Consider the following 16,545-nt stretch of genomic DNA (forward strand, 5'->3'; position numbering starts at 1 on the left):
GGGAACTGCAGCCACACTGCAAACACACCTGGCAGGGACCCCTCCCCAGGGAGCCGAGAAGTCCCGCAGGGAAGCCATGCTTCAGGTGACTCGGGTCTGTTTATTCCTTCTAGAAGCCTCGCCTTGCTTCTGTGTGTTTCTGTTGAAATTGGGCTGATTGGCAGAGCTGCTCCCCTCTCCTTCCCCAGCTCCCTCACGCACTTCTTGAGAGGATTTTTTTTTTTTTTGCCTTTGTTTTCTGCTTGCAGGCTTTCTCTAGTCGCGGCAGGCGGGGGCTACTCTTCTTTGCGGTGCGCGGGCTTCTCATTGCGGTGACTTCTCTTGTTGTGAAGCATGGGCTCTAGAGTGCAGGCTCAGTAGTTGTGGCTCGCGGGCTCTAGAGCGCAGGCTCAATAGTTGTGGCGCACGGGCTTAGTTGCTCCACGGCATGTGGGATCTTCCCAGACCAGAGCTCGAACCTGTGTCCCCTGCATTGGCAGGCGGAATCTTAACCACTGTGCCACCAGGGAAGTCCTGGTAAATAGATTGTATTTCCAAACTGTTGGAATAGGAGGCCCCAATTTATGAACCTTCACTTTAGGAAAGACCCAGATTATGCTGGCCTGCTGATGGGTGGGCGGCAGGAGCCCACTTGTGATAGCAGAGGGTGGGGTTCCCCAGAGCGGGCCATGGGCGCCTGGGGACCCTTAGACACGGGCACTGCGCCTAGGAGATGACCTCAGGGGCTGGCTGGAGACCCGCCTCCCAGCGTGGCTGTGGTTTCAGGAGGCGTGTGTGCTGGGAGCAGACAGCCGGCGTGACGGAGCTGTTGTCAGCTGGAGGCCCCTGCAGCTCTGCCTACAGGGCCCCCGGAAGCGGGCTCAGATCTGGTACCTAAAACACACAACTCCCAGGGTTTTGAGCAGACTGACTTCAGTTTTCTCAGGGAAAAAGGAGTTCCGCAGAGCCTAGAACCTGGACATCCAGGTCTGCACAGGGACCTGGCCGTTCTCGCCTGTGTTTCTCTGGCGAGTTCCCTTCAGTGAACCCACCAGCGGCAGGCTGGTTATTGTTCTGGGTAAATCATACTCGCACGTGATGTGGAATTCAAGAGGGCTGCAGCCTGCGACCTGGGGAACAGCCCCTCCTCCTCAGCCCTGGCGCCCTCCCCAGGGCGGCTCCCTCCAGGGTCCCCTCCTGGCAAAGATGTGTGCGCTGGGCATTCCTTGTCCTCTTGTAACTCACATGGCTGCGTCCCCTCTGCCCTGCTCTGCAGACGACGCTAGTCTGTATCTTTGGTGCGTTAAGAGTGTCTTTATTCTTCTGTGCAGCTGCATAGTACTCCGTTGTATGGATAAACACAATTCAATTCAACCTGATTCACACTGATGGACATTTCGTTTGTTTCCAGTCTTTCACATTTACAAACAGGTGGTAGCAAGTAACCTCGTGTACATGCTAGTTGGCACGAGTGGCCCTGACTCTGTAGGCTGGGGCCCCGGTGGGATTGGCAGCATCTGCATATGTCTATTCTCCAGGCCAAAGGATGCCATTCGAGCCCTGAAGAAGCGGCTCAACGGGAACCGGAACTACCGAGAGGTGATGCTGGCGCTGACGGTGAGTGCCCCCCGGCCCTCCCCCGGGGCGGGAGAGCGTCCGGGAGCCGCAGCTGGGGGACAGCCTGGAGTGAGCTCTGCTAGGGGTAGCTGTGCCTCCTGCTGCCGCCCCAGTGTTCCCACCCTCTGAGACGGTGAGCCAGCAGGGACGCGGCACGGGCAGTGTTGTCCGGTGCGGAAGCCCAGAGCAGAGAAGCCACAGGCCTGGGCGTGGGTCCCCGGTGGCCAGCAGCCTGCTGTGAGGCACTGAGGCCAGCTGCTTCTCTAGGGCTCAGCTTCCTCCTTGTAAAAGTGCCGACTTCCACCGAGCACCTGCCCGAGACTAGGCTAGCTCTTCAGATGTTAACTCAAATGCTTCCAGAAACCTTCCCAAATACGTTTCATCATCCGCTTTTACGGATGCAGAAACTGAGGCTCGGAGAGGCCCAGAGGCCAGAGGTTTGCCCAGACTTCACAGCTAGTGAGGTGCTGACTGGATCATGGGATAAAAACTGAATATCGCCGCAGAGGGTCTAGGGAAAGTCAGCAAGTGACTCCTTTCAGGAAGGGACAGACCAGATTTTTGCCCATCTTTCAGATGTCAGAAAATTAAAAGGGACAACTTCAGGTGTTATTTCTGTCTTGAAATCTAACATTTTTTTCAAATGTGGCAAAAACCAGGCCACGACATGTTCCTCTAATAGAAACTGTAACAGGTCACCTCCTTGGTTAGATTTATTCCTAAGTATTTATTTATTTTGATGTGGTCAGGCCTTTGCTGCAAATCCTGTGATGCCTTTGGGAGATTTGTGAAAGGTGCAGACCCATTTTTCGTCCGCTGGAGGCCCAGCCTGGCACACACTGCCCGGGCTCACGTCTGCTCTTGTGGCTTCTCTGTCTTGTCCTTGAACTTAACCCTGTTCATCCATCACAGTCCTCCTGCTTCCTGAGGGCCTTTTAACTTCATATCTGCCCCCACCAAGGGGAGTTGGTCAGAGGTCTGGGGCTTCCTGCTCAGGCATTAGTGTGGTTCTGATTGCTTGGAGGCGCCGTTTGCCTACTCCGCGGGCCTTAGCTGCATTCAGGAAAATTCCCACCGTGCTTCAGGCCCAACAACCCACGGCGACAGATTTGCCTTTTTGGCAGAGCAGGCTGCAGCGGGCTTGCCAGCCGGGGGGCTCTTCCACAGCTCCTGCTCTGCCGGGCGGCCCCACTGCCTTTGTCCAGGGCATTTTAAGGACCGAATGAGGGAACGAGAGCGTGGCAGAGGTTGCCTGTCGTCTGAGGCACTCAGTGATCTTGGAGGAGGGTGGCCCTGCGCCTCAGGGCGGGCGGAGGCTTAGAGGAGGCTGCAGGGGGTCCCGTCCTGCTTCTGGCCTGACCAGCAATTTGTACCTACACCCCTTTCTTCACCTTCTAAGCCTTTTAACTCTGAAAAAAAAAGGGGTAACAGCCTCCACTTAAAAAGGGTGAATGAGTTGTGAGGATGGAGTGAAATTACGTACGACGTGAAAGGGTCTCCCCTGGGTCAGCCATGCAGTCGCGTCCTAACATCACTGTTAGGAACTTTCTCCGTGACCGAGCTTTGTCCAGGGAAAGCCCCGTTGTCCGACCCTAGCCCCGGAGAGTGGCTGCCTGGGGTCACCAGTGGTCAGTTAGTTTAGGCGAATGAGGACAAGCAAGGTGGCCAGCAGTGTCCCCTGATGCTGGTGACGTCCTTCCATGGAGGCAGTCCCGTCCTGCAGCGGGGCACTCGCGCCCACTTTGCAGGTGGGGAAGCTGAGCTCAGACAGACTGGCCCTGAAAGTGGACCTGAGATTCAAGCCCGCGCTGGCCATTGGTCAGAACCCACAAGCGCTATGCTTTTCTAGTGGCCGAGGCCTGTGTAACTTATTTTTCCGGACGAGGAAGGAGGGGCAGAGTTGATTCGAATGTGGCCAAGGCCACAAACCGCGTATGGGGGTGGGAGACCCGGGTCACTGCCGGTCTCAGTTGTGGAAGCAGGGTTGTGCGGCCATGTGGGGCATTCCCCTCCTCACGACCAGGTCCAGTAACTCACCATCAGTGCAGGTTGCTCCAGTGGCCTCCGCCCGGGAGGGCCTGCGTCCACGGGCTGTCGCCACCAACCCAGAGGCTCGTTTCCAGGGATGCTTGGTCGTTTTGACCCCGCTGAGACCCCAGTACCCTTCTCGTGTGGATCCGGTGCCGCCCGACTGCTGTGCAGGCCCAGAGACCCCAGCCAGCAAGGGGCCACCTGTGTGCTGCCGGATTGCCTCTGGAGGAGCCCGTCGGCAGGATGGTCGGCAGTGGGGAGCGTGGGCAGCGTCTCCTTGGCCCCTGGGGGTGACCTCTGTTTCCATCCCGCCCGCATCAGGTGCTGGAGACGTGCGTGAAGAACTGTGGCCACCGCTTCCACGTCCTCGTGGCCAACCGGGATTTCATCGACGGCGTCCTGGTCAAAATCATCTCTCCCAAGAGCAACCCCCCGACCATCGTGCAGGACAAGGTGCTGGCTCTCATCCAGGTGGGTCGGCGGCTCCCCTAGGCTGGTCCGTGGGGAGAGAGGAAGATGGGGCCTCCCATCAGCAAGTCCTCACGCTTCCCCATCATTTGGAGGAAAGAATGGTTGCTTCTGGGTTTAAATATTTGTTGAGAAACACTTGTTTTTTACCCTCATCCCGCTGAGATGACACCCTCAGCGGTGGCTCTCCTGGCCGTCTCTGGCTGTGTCCGGGTGCCTGGCCCTCAGCTGCCTATGGGGGACAGGCCTGGAGCCTAACGGAGCCACGTGCCGGGGCCACGTGCCACAGGGCGGGGCCAACTCTGGGGTCGTGGGGATGGTGTTCAGGATTCACTGAGGACGTGACAATTCTGTTGAACCCTGAGGGGTGACAAGCTGGGTGGAATGGTCAGAGTGCAAGGGGCGTGGCAGGTAGAGAGCAGTGTGTGCAAAGGCCTGGAGTATCGAGAGCACAGGTGACACTTTGGGACGTGTTCGTTATTCACTGTCCTGTAACAAATTACCCCAGACTTAGCAGCTTAGAGCAACAGACGTTTATTACCTCCTAATTTGTGTGGACCAGGGGTTCAGGAACAGCTTAGCTGGGCGGTTCTCGGGAGGGTGCAGTCAGGGTGTCGGCCGGGGCCACCTCCTCCGAAGGCTCGGCTGGGGCTGGAGGAGCCGCCTCCAGGCTGCTCCCACGCAGCGCCCCCCCGCCAGCGGCCCCCCCCCCCGCCAGCAGCAGGTGTCCTAGTGTCCCACGTCCTCGCCGTCATCTTCCTCGTAGCCCGTCTGACGGGTGCACAGAGGTTTTGCGTCCCGTCGGCCTTTTTAAACCAGTCTTGGAAAGAAGGTGATGTTATTTCCATGTTGAATATGCTTTTAAAATGAAAAGTTACGGTCTGATGATCCCCTGGGAGGGCAAGGGCTGCAGCTTTTCCGAAGTCTCCCGTGCCTGTGGGGACACAGGTGCTGGAGTTTGCACGGCCCCCTTGCTCCCCACCCACCGTCCCTCTGACGCCTTCCTAGAAGGCTGACCCCAGGCATCGTGGTCCCAGGGTGGCCCACAGAGCTGGCGTTTCCAGTGCACGTTTGCCGCCGTCTGGGCCGCTGTGAAGTCAGGATGCCCGTCCCTCCCCCCTCCCCTCCCCCCTCCCCCCTCCCCCCCTCCCCCCTCCCCTCCCCCCTCCCCCCTCCCCCCCCTCCCCCCTCCCCTCCCCCCTCCCCCCTCCCCCCCTCCCCCCTCCCCTCCCCCCTCCCCTCCACCCCTAATCCCTCCATTCAGCCAGGCAGCCGTGTCCTCTGGCTGCCCTCCTGCCGCCCCACCTCCCCGGGCCGCACGGAAAGACACCCCCTCGGGCTCGTGTGCTCAAGGGGCCCTGCCCTTCAAGAGGCCAGCGTGCCAGATGCAGCAGGCCCTTCTGGAAGGGACAGGGCTCCCGGTGGCCCGGGAGGAGGGGGCCCATCCAGAGGGCGGGCCTCCCGTGACGTCCCCTTTGTGGGACATCCCCCCACTCTGCGCCACCCTCAGCCCCTCCCTGGGGTTGTTCCGGGACAGAAGGGACATGGTTCTGGTGGAGGGACCTCATCCCTGCCTCCCGCACTCCCCCCACAGTAGAGTCTAAAAATTCTCTTTCTTTCCACTGAAGAGGGGAGCTGATGGTGGGGGGTGGGAGGGGCCGGGGGGGCCGTGTTCTCAGGAGGTGGCAGGGAGCCGGCGGCCGGGCTTGCAGCAGATTCTGTGGATGGGCAGCTCCCGAGACCCTGTCCCTGTGAGTGAGAAGCCCAGGAGCACGAGCAGGATGGGACAGCAGCCTCCTTTTGTCCAGGGAGCGGAACCCATTGTTTAAATCAGCAATTGTTTATTGATCTGAAATTGGATGATTTAAAACTTGGTCGAAACTTGAGGGGTCTGGAGCAAATGGCTCACGTCTGCATAAGGTTTTAGCCCGTCCTTTGGTGTGCGATCCAGGGGAAAGGAGATCGGAACGCCCTCTGGGCCTTCCAACCCCTGACACGTGGGCACGGGCGGGCGGGGCCAGGCATAGGGCAGAGGCGGGCGCTGTGATGCTGACCCGCAGCTCCCAGGACAGGCCCTCTGCTCTGACAGCACCCGCCCTGCCGCTCCCTGGCTTCTCGTGGGGAAGCAGACCTCCCGAGGCCGCGGCCCCCGGGGCAGGGTCGTGATTCTCAGCGGGGCCAGCCGTCTAGAGGGGCTCCTCCGCTGTCACCATCGCCTCAGTCCGCTGGCCGCCTGCGTGGCCATCCTCCCCTGTCCCTGCAGCAGGAAGCTTCGCATCGGTGAGGCCACGTTCGCTCTGACTTGACAAATGCTGTCTGACTGCCTTCTCTGTGTCCCGGGAGACTCGGCGGGTGGGGGGCACAGGTGTGGGCACCGGCCTGGAAGGTGCCCGAGGCACACGGCATCTCCCGCCCTGTGCTTCCCCCCAAGGAGCCGGCGTCAGGGGCGTGGTCAGGAGAGAGCACTGCCGTGGACACAGACTCTGCTAGCAGCCCCGCACCCAGACTGCACAGGGGCCCCGCGCAGGACGGGGGCGATTAGCCAGGACTGCTTGGTTGGTTAAATAGCAGGTGCCAACCCCAGCTGCCTAGGCGAAGAGCAGTGCCGGTCATGGCAAGGCAGGCTCCCCAGAACCCCGGGGTGACGGCCAGGGAGGGGACAGACCTTCTCCTGAGTGTCCGCGCCATCCCAGCAGGCAGGCTCTCCCTGCTCCCTGGTCCGGGCTGGCATGTGGGTGCGACCCAGGGCCCACCTCTACCCACAGAGCAGCCCAGCCCTCCGAGGGCCCCGGGCCAGGCTCCTGGAGCAGGAGACCTGACTGGTCAGCTGGGCATGCGTACCCCCTGCGGGGCCGTCCACGGGGCCTGCTGATAGCTGCTAGGCAGGTGCCCAAGAAGTGTCCGCCGACTGGAGAGAACAGTCGTGGTCTTCTTATGTCAGACCTGGTGCGGGTGGAAGGCGGCATAAGTTAAAAGGGCTCCCCTGGAGCTGTTGTCCTCCCGCAGCAACGAAGGCCGGAGGCGGCTCCAGGAGGAGCTGACTGCCACGCCTGCTTCTTCCCGCCTCCCCTCGGGCTGTGAAACGCGCCCCCCCACCAGCGTCCGGGAGGAGGTGTGACCACGAGGGGCTGTCCTGACGCGGGGACAAGTCCCTGCATGTGCAGATTGGATGAGCGGGCCCCGGGAGGCCGGGCTCACGGCAGGGTTTGTGGTCAGTGAGATGCAGCGGCCGAACTGAACGAGGCTTTTTGGAAACTGCTCTCTTGGTCAGAGATGGGGGCAAGCAGCTGGGCCCTGAGACAGCGACAGAGCTGCCGACAGGACGGCTTTCCTCCTCCTCTGGGCCCCTCTTGGGGGGGTGCCCTTTGGAGGCACTTCTTGTTTTGATACCTTCTAAAGCTTCCAAAGAACAGAATTTAAAAATAAATTTTGACCGTTCCTTGAATCAGAGACGAGCGACAGCCTATTGAAATATGTGTTCCTTCCTCCCCGTGTTGTGTCTTACGTAACGGAACCTAGTGGCCGAGCTTCCCAGCGGACTGTCCCACACGGGCGCCTGTCTGCCGACGCTGTGAGTAGCGCAGGTGCTCCTGCCCTGGCCACAGTCACCTCGCCCGTCAGATGGGCGGCCGGGCAGTGTGGACCCCGGCTCCCTGACCTACTAGGCTCAGCCTGGACTTTCACGCGTGGAGCGTGGGGGCCACGCCGCTGTCCCCGCGCGTCCTGCGGGCGCGGCCTCTCCAGCCGCACGTTGCCGGGCACATCTCCTGGGCTCAGCCCCGTGCTTCGGTGCGGTTGCTCCGTCTCCGCTCTAGGATGTGCCCCACGCTGGGCTGAGAGCTGTGCTTTGCTCTCGTTCGTGCTCAGCCTGGTGGCGCTGGCAGGAAGGAGCAGCGTGGCTGGGCGGCAGCCCTGAGCGCCCCGGCGCCCCTAACAGGCCCCCTCCTCCCCTCCAGGCGTGGGCCGACGCCTTCCGGAGCAGCCCTGACCTCACGGGCGTCGTGCACGCGTACGAGGAGCTGAAGAGGAAGGGCACGGAGTTCCCCATGGCCGACCTGGACACGCTGTCCCCGATACACACACCCCAGCGGGTGAGCCTCCGCGGCCGGCGCGTCCCCGAGGGCCTGTTGCAGAGACAGCCTCTGAATTATTCAGCTCGTCCTCAGCCTCCTTAGGGCTCCAGGGCGTTTCTTGTTGATAACGAGCGGGTGCGGGAGAGAGACAGCTGGTGGCTGGTGGCTCAGGGACCCCCCCCCCCCACAGTTTTCACCCCGACTGTGGGAGAAGGTGACAAAGGAGCAGTGCGGACGCTGTCATGGAGATGGCCGCTAGGGTGGAGCCGTCCTGGGAGGGTCCCGGCACCTGCTCTCCCGAGCCCAGGCGTCTGGTGTGGGGACCGCATCTCCCCAGGGCGGCCCGAGCAGCCCCACCTCCACATCGGCAACGCCGACGGGCTGGCGGGTTCCCTGCTCCTGGGTTTTTCAACGGGACAAGTCAAATGGATCTAAAATTTACTTTGGGCTGTGAGTGGTTACCCTCGACTCCCGCCAGCCTTGGGATGCAAAGCCCCGGGAGGGCCCGCTGAGGGCGCTCCCACATACTGGCGGCTTCAGGAGGGAAGGTGCCCAGGCAACGCCGTCCTTCCTCTTCGGGGGCAGCCAGGCCCTCTCCTGCCCCGGGAGAGCCGGAGGCTCAGGGTCTGGGAGAGGCGCCCACCCCAGCTCCCTCTGCCACGGCCCCGTTTGTCCATCTCTGGGGGACAGTGCCGTGCAGGCCTCCCGCCTGGGCACAGCTCACGTTCAAGGGGCCACGAGGGGCCCAGAGGGAAGCACGAGGACTTGGGCTTTCCTAGCGTTTCTCTCACGTGATCCCTCCAAGCCACTTGCTGCACTTCGTGGAGTAAACAAGCCTGTTTTATTCTCCGAGTTGTGACACAGAGCAGTGTGCTGGTTCCTGCAGTTACGAAGAACGTTCAGTAAATTGCATCATTACTCTTTATATTAGTCCACTTATAAAGGCCAAAAAGTAACCTTCTGGTGCCAAACGGGGGTTCCTGATTAGAAAACTTACCAGCAAGCCCTCCCCTCCGATCCCGAGGTGGTCCTGACGGTGGGAGGGTGGCCAGAGCCCTCACAGGCTGCGCTGGGGGCTGCCTCTCTGGCCCGCCTCGGTGTCTGAGGTTCGTGGAGGGAGGAGAGGTGGGGGGGGGGGGGCGGGGGCAGTGCCAGGCCACTGCCCAGGCGGCCCAGGCGGACAGAAGGCTTTGTCGTTGCCGTGCAGAGCGTCCCGGAGGTGGACCCAGCCACCGCCATGCCCAGGTCCCAGTCGCAGCCGAGGACGAGCAGCGGTTCCTCCTCGGCGCCGCAGGCCCCGGCTCTGAGCGCTGCGGGCCCCATCACGGCCAATTCAGAGCAGGTACGTGCACGCTTTGGGGCCACAGGCGCCGGCCGCTGCCCTCGGTCTCCCAGGAGACAGAGGAGGCCTCCCCAGACGGGCCCTGTGAGGGGTGTTGGCGACACGGGTGCAAGTGCCCGGCCCTCCTGAGGGCGCACTGTCGAGGGCGGTGGTCACTCGAGGTGGGAGGTGGGGGGCTCGGGGCACAGCAGGTGGGTGGGGCGGGGGCGGGGCTGGCGAGAATCACAGCAGGAGGTGAGGCCAAAAGCCCAGGACCGGAGCGAGCGGAGTTGTGAAGGGCCTCGGGTGTCCCTCAGAGAGGTTTAGACTTATCCTGCGAGAAGGCAGCCTGGGCCAGGGCGGAGCCTGCAGGAAGGACCAAGTCCTGCTGCGTCCCGAGCAACGCCCAGTCTCCCCGAGTTATTTCCTGGGGAGCTAATGCTGCCTCAATGCCAACCTGGATTCTTTTGGAGGAGTCTGGAGACGAGTCTTTAGACGAATCTATAGAATTTCCATTAGTTAAAAAGTGAGCATTGGTCAGACTTGAAAGAAAATCTATCCACTGTTTCTGTTTTTTAAATTCTCATTTATTATTTGTGACAGTGTCATGTTATGGAACCTCATTTAAACAGCGGGCTCAAGCGATTGTGTCCGGTTAGCGGAGTGTGTGCACGTTTCCGCTCTGGGGGCCCCGAGGAGGGGGCGGCCAGGCAGGTGGGGGGCTGGGATCGGACAGGCCTGGGCTCAGTCCGCTGCTCCCGGTGAGGCTTCAGCCGGGTCGCTTAACCTCGGTCTCCTGTCAGTAGACCGGGCGGTGGTCCTTCTCTCCTGCCCGCCGGGCGTCATGGGCCGGCTGGGCAGCGGCATGAAGGCCCCTGGGACCCCCGGAGTGGGGAGGAGGTGGAGGCCGCAGCTGAAACTAGCTCTGTCCCTCCTGGGCCCCCGCCACAGCCGGCACCAGGCCTCCCAGGCGGCCCTGGGAAGAGGGAAGGCGGACGCGTTTGCAGTTGGACGGCCACCGAGACCCTCCCGATTGGCCGTCTGTGTGGGGGGAGCTCGGGAGCGGTCGGAAGGAGGGTCTGGGATGGGCGAGGGGACACGGGCAGGACGAGAGGGGGCTGAATGCGGTGAAGAGAGAAGGCAGACCCAACTGGGCAGTGCGGGGTGTGCCCCTGGATGGCCACGGCTGGCCTGTGAGGTCACCTTTGCACAGGTGAGGACACAGGCTCAGAGAGCTGTCCCTGCTGCGGGAGAGGCAGCCCGGGTCCTGGCTCTGGGGAGCTCTGTGGGGCTGGCAGTTGGGACAGGCACCCCTGGATGGGGAGCGGGTGAAGAAGGCACGGCTCAGGGGCCGCTGTGCTTGGAGCCTCAATTCCGGGCCAGAGCCTGCAACTGTGAGGTTCCTAGTCGAGGACCCCAGACCCGCAGGGGCCTTGGGGGCCACACTCTCCACCACGTGAAGGAGCAGAAACGGGGCCTGAGAGGCTCACTTCCCCATGCTCCGACCCGGCACTGCCCCCGCATCCCGGGGCTCCCAGCTGCCAGCTGCCGGCGCCCCCGTGCGCAGACGCAGACGGAGCCGGGCCGCGTCCACCTGCTGCAGGCTCACTGACCCCGTCCCCGCGCCTCCCCCGGCCCCCACAGATCGCCAGGCTGCGGAGCGAACTGGACGTCGTTCGGGGAAACACAAAGGTCATGTCCGAGATGCTAACGGAGATGGTCCCCGGGCAGGAGGACTCGTCCGATCTGGAGCTGCTGCAGGTGAGGGCCTCCGGGCCAGGGACACACGGGGGTGGGTGGGCGGGATGGTGTTCGGGGCCCGTCCTCTAGAGGGACCGAGTCCGAGGAGGCCCGCGTCCAGCCCACGCATCCCGGAGGCGGTCAGAGGCCAGTCCCAGGTGCTCTCTTCTTTATCCTCCTTAAAAAAGTTTTTTCCTCATTGTAAAATGCCAGTTGCAAAATACGTGCCCATCGAAAGAAAAAGGAAGTACAAAGAAGAAAATAGTTGTCTTTAACCCCAGCGTCTGCAGATAAGCAGTGTCAGTGTTCTGATGTATTTTCTTTCAGATGTTTTTTCCATGTTTATCTCAGATGGGGTTGAGATGATACCAGGTGTATGATTTTATGTGTCGCTTTGTTCACCCCACATGACGGCACAAACATGCAGGGACCGCTAGCTGTTCCTGCTCGTGGGAGCCGCTTCTGAGACTTCTGGGGTGAAGCTGAGGGTCCCCGGCCAGGGTGGCCCACGTCCTGGCTCCGGAGGCTCTGTGGCTCACCGGCCACCTGCAGGTCTGGGAGCCAGGTGGAAAGGGGTCCAGGAGCAGAGCTGGCCTGCAGGGTTCCTGCCCCAGGTCCGCCAGGCCCAGAGCTGGCACCCAGCTCTCCTGACACCATCTCAGAGACTCTGGCATCGGTGGGAAGTGGCAGCGGCCCCGCCCGCAGAAGCAGCACCCCCCGGAGGGTGGAGAGGACGCCGTGAAATGTGAGGGCCAGCGGGGAGCACCTCCCACGCCTGCCCCTTGGGGCGGCCGGTCTTGGTCCCCTGAGGGCCACACTGGCTGCTGTCCTCCAGGAGGGCGTGCTTCCCAGGTGGCCTGGTCCCAAGCAGCTGCTTGCCGTGCCCTCTTCCGGCCCCTAAGGGGGTGAGGGTGGGGGTGGGGGAGACCTGCCCAAGGTGTGGGCTGTGGTCCCCGCTCTGGAGGAGCTCACAGCGGGCAGCCTACCTACCTGGGCCCGGGCCCTCCGGCTGCTCTGGACGCCGAGCGACCAGTGCCCGCAGCAGCCCAGCTGCAGGCGCGCCATCAGTGCCGCGTCGGCCTCCATCTGCGGTCTGCGGGGTTCTTCCAGGCGTTACCCAAGGCGCAGGAATCTGAGGTCAGTCCAGGAACAGTGCAGGAACTGAGGGGCCTCTTGAGGCAGCTTTGTGCTGTGTCAGCACCAGAATTCTTGCTGACAGGGGTTTGCAGTGGACAGAGCTGAGCTCCTGGTAGCAGGCGTAGCAGAACAAAGCCAGCCCTGCGGACAGCCAGGGCCAACCAGACAGCACACACCTCTGCATGTGCGTGTGTGTTCAAACAAGCCCATCAGCCAAGACAAACAGAACCTGATCTCCTGGCGTCAGCTCACAGTTTTCAAAAATAGGTTGCTTCCCGTGACGTTTCCCTTCCCTCTGTCTGGTTCCAACTCCAAGCCTACCGACCTCGCTGCTATCTTATACGTCAAACAGAGAGAATGGTTCTGGGTGCCAGTGGGAGGCTGTCCTTTCGGCACGAGAGACTCGGGAGCCGTCAGGTCTGTGAGCAGACACGGCTGTCCTGGCCGCTGGCCTCGCTCCTTGAGCCAGCCGGGCAGGGTCTCCCAGGGGTCGGGGCTGCACGTGGGAAAGCGCCACGGTCTGCTTGGAAAGGGATGGGATCAGACTGTGCCCCGGGACCCTTCACTCGAGCTGGAGGTGGCCAGAATGCTCAGGGCAGAAGCTACCCAGAGCTCAAAGTGGAAATAAATGCATTTGTCACCAGCCCAAGTGTTCGCGCCCACAGGAGCTACTGCGGATTTCAGTGTGAACTGCTGGGAGGAAATGGGAAGCGGGAAACGGGAGGTGTCGGTGGGAGGGCGCGCCACTGCGGCGGCCGACCAGCATCCTGGCCGGCTGCGTCCGGATGGCTTTCTGTGCTTCGCACAGGACTTGCAGGTGTGGCCTCAGCCACGGCCCGCAGAGTGGCAGGAACTCGGGCAGGGTGGGCGAGGGGGGGCGGGGCCCCAGAGGGAGCACAGCAGCTTCCCTCTTTGGGCTGGGAGAGACCTGGGAGGCGGCTTGTCCAGCCCCACCCTGTGCTGATCCCTGGTGCCGCCTTGTTTCTGAACATCCTCAGCAACAGGCCGCCTCCAAACACATGACCTGGATAGGCTTTGGGAAGCAGCACGACAGGGCAGGAAGAGCCGCGCCTTAGGGATCCCTGGCTTCACCTCTGGGCCTGGCCGCTGATGAGCCGGGTGACTCGGAGCCTGGAGTAATCTCTCCCCGTGGGACGGTTGGGAAGCGGCTGATGGAAGCCCGTCCACACCGTGCCTGCAGCCCCGGTCTGTCTGCTCCACCCGCTGGAGCAGACACAAGTTCCTCCCTCGCGTAGCAGGTCCTAACGTGCTTGCAGGCTGTCGACCGCCCTCCCTCGGGTGTCCCGGTGGTTCTGAGCAGGGGGCAGCGCTGGGGAACCTGCAGCCTCCGTCTCCCTCCCTCACGGGCTGTCCAGCCGCGTCTTCCCTGTCCTGAGGCTCTGCATCTCTGTCTGCTGGAGCTTATGCCCTTGGCTGCACCTGGGAGTCCGGCCTTGGGAATCTTTAAAGCTCCCGATGCCGGCGGCCGTGCCCCCGCTGCCCCCAGATCAGCCTCTCCAGCTCTGTCTGCAGTTAGTGATAACGCGTGATTAATCCAGTGACGCCCAGGATGGGCGTCCTTCACGGCCATCCCTCAGCTGACGAAGGAGGCCCATCCCACATTGTGTCTTCAAGTAGCAGATGGTTTAGCCCCTCTCGCTTCTTGCCTCTCATTTCAACAAAAACCAGGAGGGCCAGGACCATTTTCTGTAGAGAAATCTAGTTTATTCTATGTGTTCAGCTTCATTATTTCCCCCTTTTTCTTCAACAAAGACTCTGTCTCCCTCCTGTCTCCTTTGCAGCTGTAGAAAGCAGATCTTCAGGGCCTTACTCCCTGCTCCTTAGAACTTGGAGAGGGTTCAGAGGAGACCCAGAAAGATGATTAAAAGATTGTTTTGCAAGGTGGGGAGGAGAATGTCCCTTGAAGAAAAGATACAGGCATTGGGACGAATTAGACAGAAAAAGGACATTTTACGAAGTCTTCTGGTGGACGGAGGGCTTTTGCACCAAGAGCAGTGACCGGCCGCCCTCCCCTCTGTTGAGAACCAGACCCCAGAGGCCAGACTGAGACCGTCTGCGTTTAGGAAGTTCCTGTCCCAGCTGTTGCCAGGCGGGAAGGGCAAGCCGGGCAGGCCCTGGCTGTCCGTTCTCAGGACCAGAAGAAGGTGCCTGTCCGGGTGGTTTGGAGGCAGGTAGGGTCTGCCTGCTGGTGACCGCGTGGAGGGCCCGCAGGCAGCCAGTGGGTGTCTGTGGTGGCACAGATCTTCATGCTCTGGTCCTCCTCTCCCGCGCAATCTCTTCTCGTTTCTTCCTGTTTAATTTTTTTAAGACAGTAACTTAAAAGGTTGAAGCAAGGAGAAGGTGAAACCTCCTCTCTGCAGAGACCCCTGGAGACCCCTGATCCGGGCCGTGTTTAGGCGAAGCTCCGTGGCGGGTCCCTGGGTGCCAGCCCAGGCGTAGAGCACACGAGGCCCTGCCAGCGGGTGGGGGATGTCCCGCCCCCCTCTGCCCCAGCTGAAGGCCACGGGAGCCAGACCCCAGTGCACGGCCTCGGGCCTCATCCCTCCTCCAGGCAAGGCCCCAGAAACCACCTAGCGCTTCCCAAACGTTCTGCAAAGTGATGGAACGCCTCCTCCATGAGCGAGACTCTACAGAGACCCATCAGTGTCCGGACAGATGAGAGCAGAGCCACCCTGGCTGCCGTGGTGGTGCCCAGCGCCATCGGCAGGGCTTCACCTTTTCCCAGCACCCCCGTCCCACCCTGGGAGAGCAGAGCCCAGGGCGCCGGACCCCCAGACAGCTGATGGTCGGGGCTGCTTGCTGCTGCCTTGGCCACCACACCCAGCAGGGGCTGGGCTCTGGGGGGAGACTGAATCCAGCCCTGGCCTCTCCCCGCGGGTGCTACTGGTGCTTCGGGCGTGTGTGCCGGGTGCTTGAGACGCTCCCTGCAGTCTGCTGAGGGGCTGGTTCTCCTCGGGCTGGCGGCGCCTCCGTGAAGCCTCCTCTGGGGGGGCTTCGCCGTCTGGGGTGGTCGGGAGCCAGTCTTCGCCTACTGGAGGTGAAGGGGAGCCCGGGGCGCTCTAGGCAGTCTGGGGCGGCGGTGCGGGCTCAGGGCGTGTTCATAGCGCGCAGGGAGCCTTGGCGGGTGAGATGCATGAGGATACACACAGGATGGGGCATCCTGCCCCAAGTGATAGGGCGGCATCTGGCACGGCCTGTTGAAGAGAACAAGCAACTGCAGAGAGTCACGTTTTTAGATTTCCCAGACGGTTTGTGCAAACCCGTACTCTGCACACAGCAGAGTGTGCGCTCGGACGTTTGTCCATCAGGAGGCACCGCCTGGTGGGCGGGGCGGGGGTCCACCTGGCCTCCCGCACACGCCCGGCTTTGTGGACAAGCCTGGGCCCGTGTGGCTTTACGAACTGGCACACGTCTTGGCAAAGCAAGTAGAGTGTGAACGAGGGGCACCCGCGGTAGCCAGACCTGTGTCCCCAGGAGCTGCACAGGACCTGCCGCGCCATGCAGCAGCGCGTCGTGGAGCTCATCTCCCGCGTGTGCAACGAGGAGGTCACCGAGGAGCTGCTGCACGTCAACGACGACCTCAACAACGTCTTCCTCCGATACGAGAGGTGGGAGCCGGCGCGGGGGGGTTGGTGGGGGTGCGGGGGGGTGACGTGCCGAGTAGAGGCGGAAAATACTCCTCGGAGACGCCAACCTGTTCCCAGGACGGGGAAGTGCTTCTCGTTCTCCTGGGAGCCAGCAGCAGGAACGTGCCGCAGAGTCGGGCGCTGCCCTTCACGAGCCTCGGGCTGGCCCCTGTCACCCCAGCCCAGGAGGGAGGATGGGGCTCGGGGACCCTGCGCTCCTGCACCTGCTCCTTTGAAGATCCTTTGAATCTGAAAAGGATTAAGGGGGAGAAACCTCTACCAGGGAAAAAAAGATTTCCTCTTTCCCATTTTTAAAAAAAGAGATTTTCCCTTCCTTTGCCAACGCCAGCGTGTGTGGAGCGTGGAAGCAGGCAGGTGTGAGTGCTGGGAGAGACACGCCTTTCTGTTTTTCCAAATCATTTTCGGGTTCGAGGTAACAAATGCGCATATTCTTTTGCCTTCCCAGAGCCATCCCTCAGGGAGAAAGGTGTGTGATCCAGGCAGCGTTCAGCAGGCAGGGGGGTGGCGAGCG

The 16,545-nt window shown here is 61.8% G+C and overlaps 1 protein-coding gene and 1 long non-coding RNA gene across 8 annotated transcripts in view; one reads left to right on the forward strand and one right to left on the reverse strand.

The window, feature by feature from the left end:
- TOM1L2 (target of myb1 like 2 membrane trafficking protein) overlaps positions 1 to 16,545 on the forward strand; it is an 87,824-nt gene that overhangs the window by 53,814 nt on the left and 17,465 nt on the right. For 4 of the 7 annotated variants that reach the window (XM_082373045.1, XM_082373046.1, XM_082373047.1 and 1 more), the window contains exons 3-8: positions 1,518 to 1,596; positions 3,949 to 4,098; positions 8,052 to 8,186; positions 9,376 to 9,510; positions 11,134 to 11,250; positions 15,862 to 15,995. In XM_082373045.1, the coding sequence (XP_082229171.1) occupies positions 1,518 to 1,596; positions 3,949 to 4,098; positions 8,052 to 8,186; positions 9,376 to 9,510; positions 11,134 to 11,250; positions 15,862 to 15,995 (750 nt within the window). The remainder of the gene's footprint in view (positions 1 to 1,517; positions 1,597 to 3,948; positions 4,099 to 8,051; positions 8,187 to 9,375; positions 9,511 to 11,133; positions 11,251 to 15,861; positions 15,996 to 16,545) is intronic. The other 3 variants (XM_082373049.1, XM_082373050.1, XM_082373051.1) reach the window with 1 other exon arrangement.
- On the reverse strand, positions 10,055 to 12,313 carry LOC309618785. The gene is made up of 2 exons (XR_014238620.1): positions 12,220 to 12,313; positions 10,055 to 10,465 (listed from the first exon to the last, which is right to left on the reverse strand). It is a non-coding gene; the product is annotated as an uncharacterized lncRNA (long non-coding RNA).

This window comes from Balaenoptera borealis (genome assembly GCF_965194805.1).
Source record: "Balaenoptera borealis genome assembly, chromosome: 20".
Lineage (NCBI taxonomy): Eukaryota > Metazoa > Chordata > Mammalia > Artiodactyla > Balaenopteridae > Balaenoptera > Balaenoptera borealis.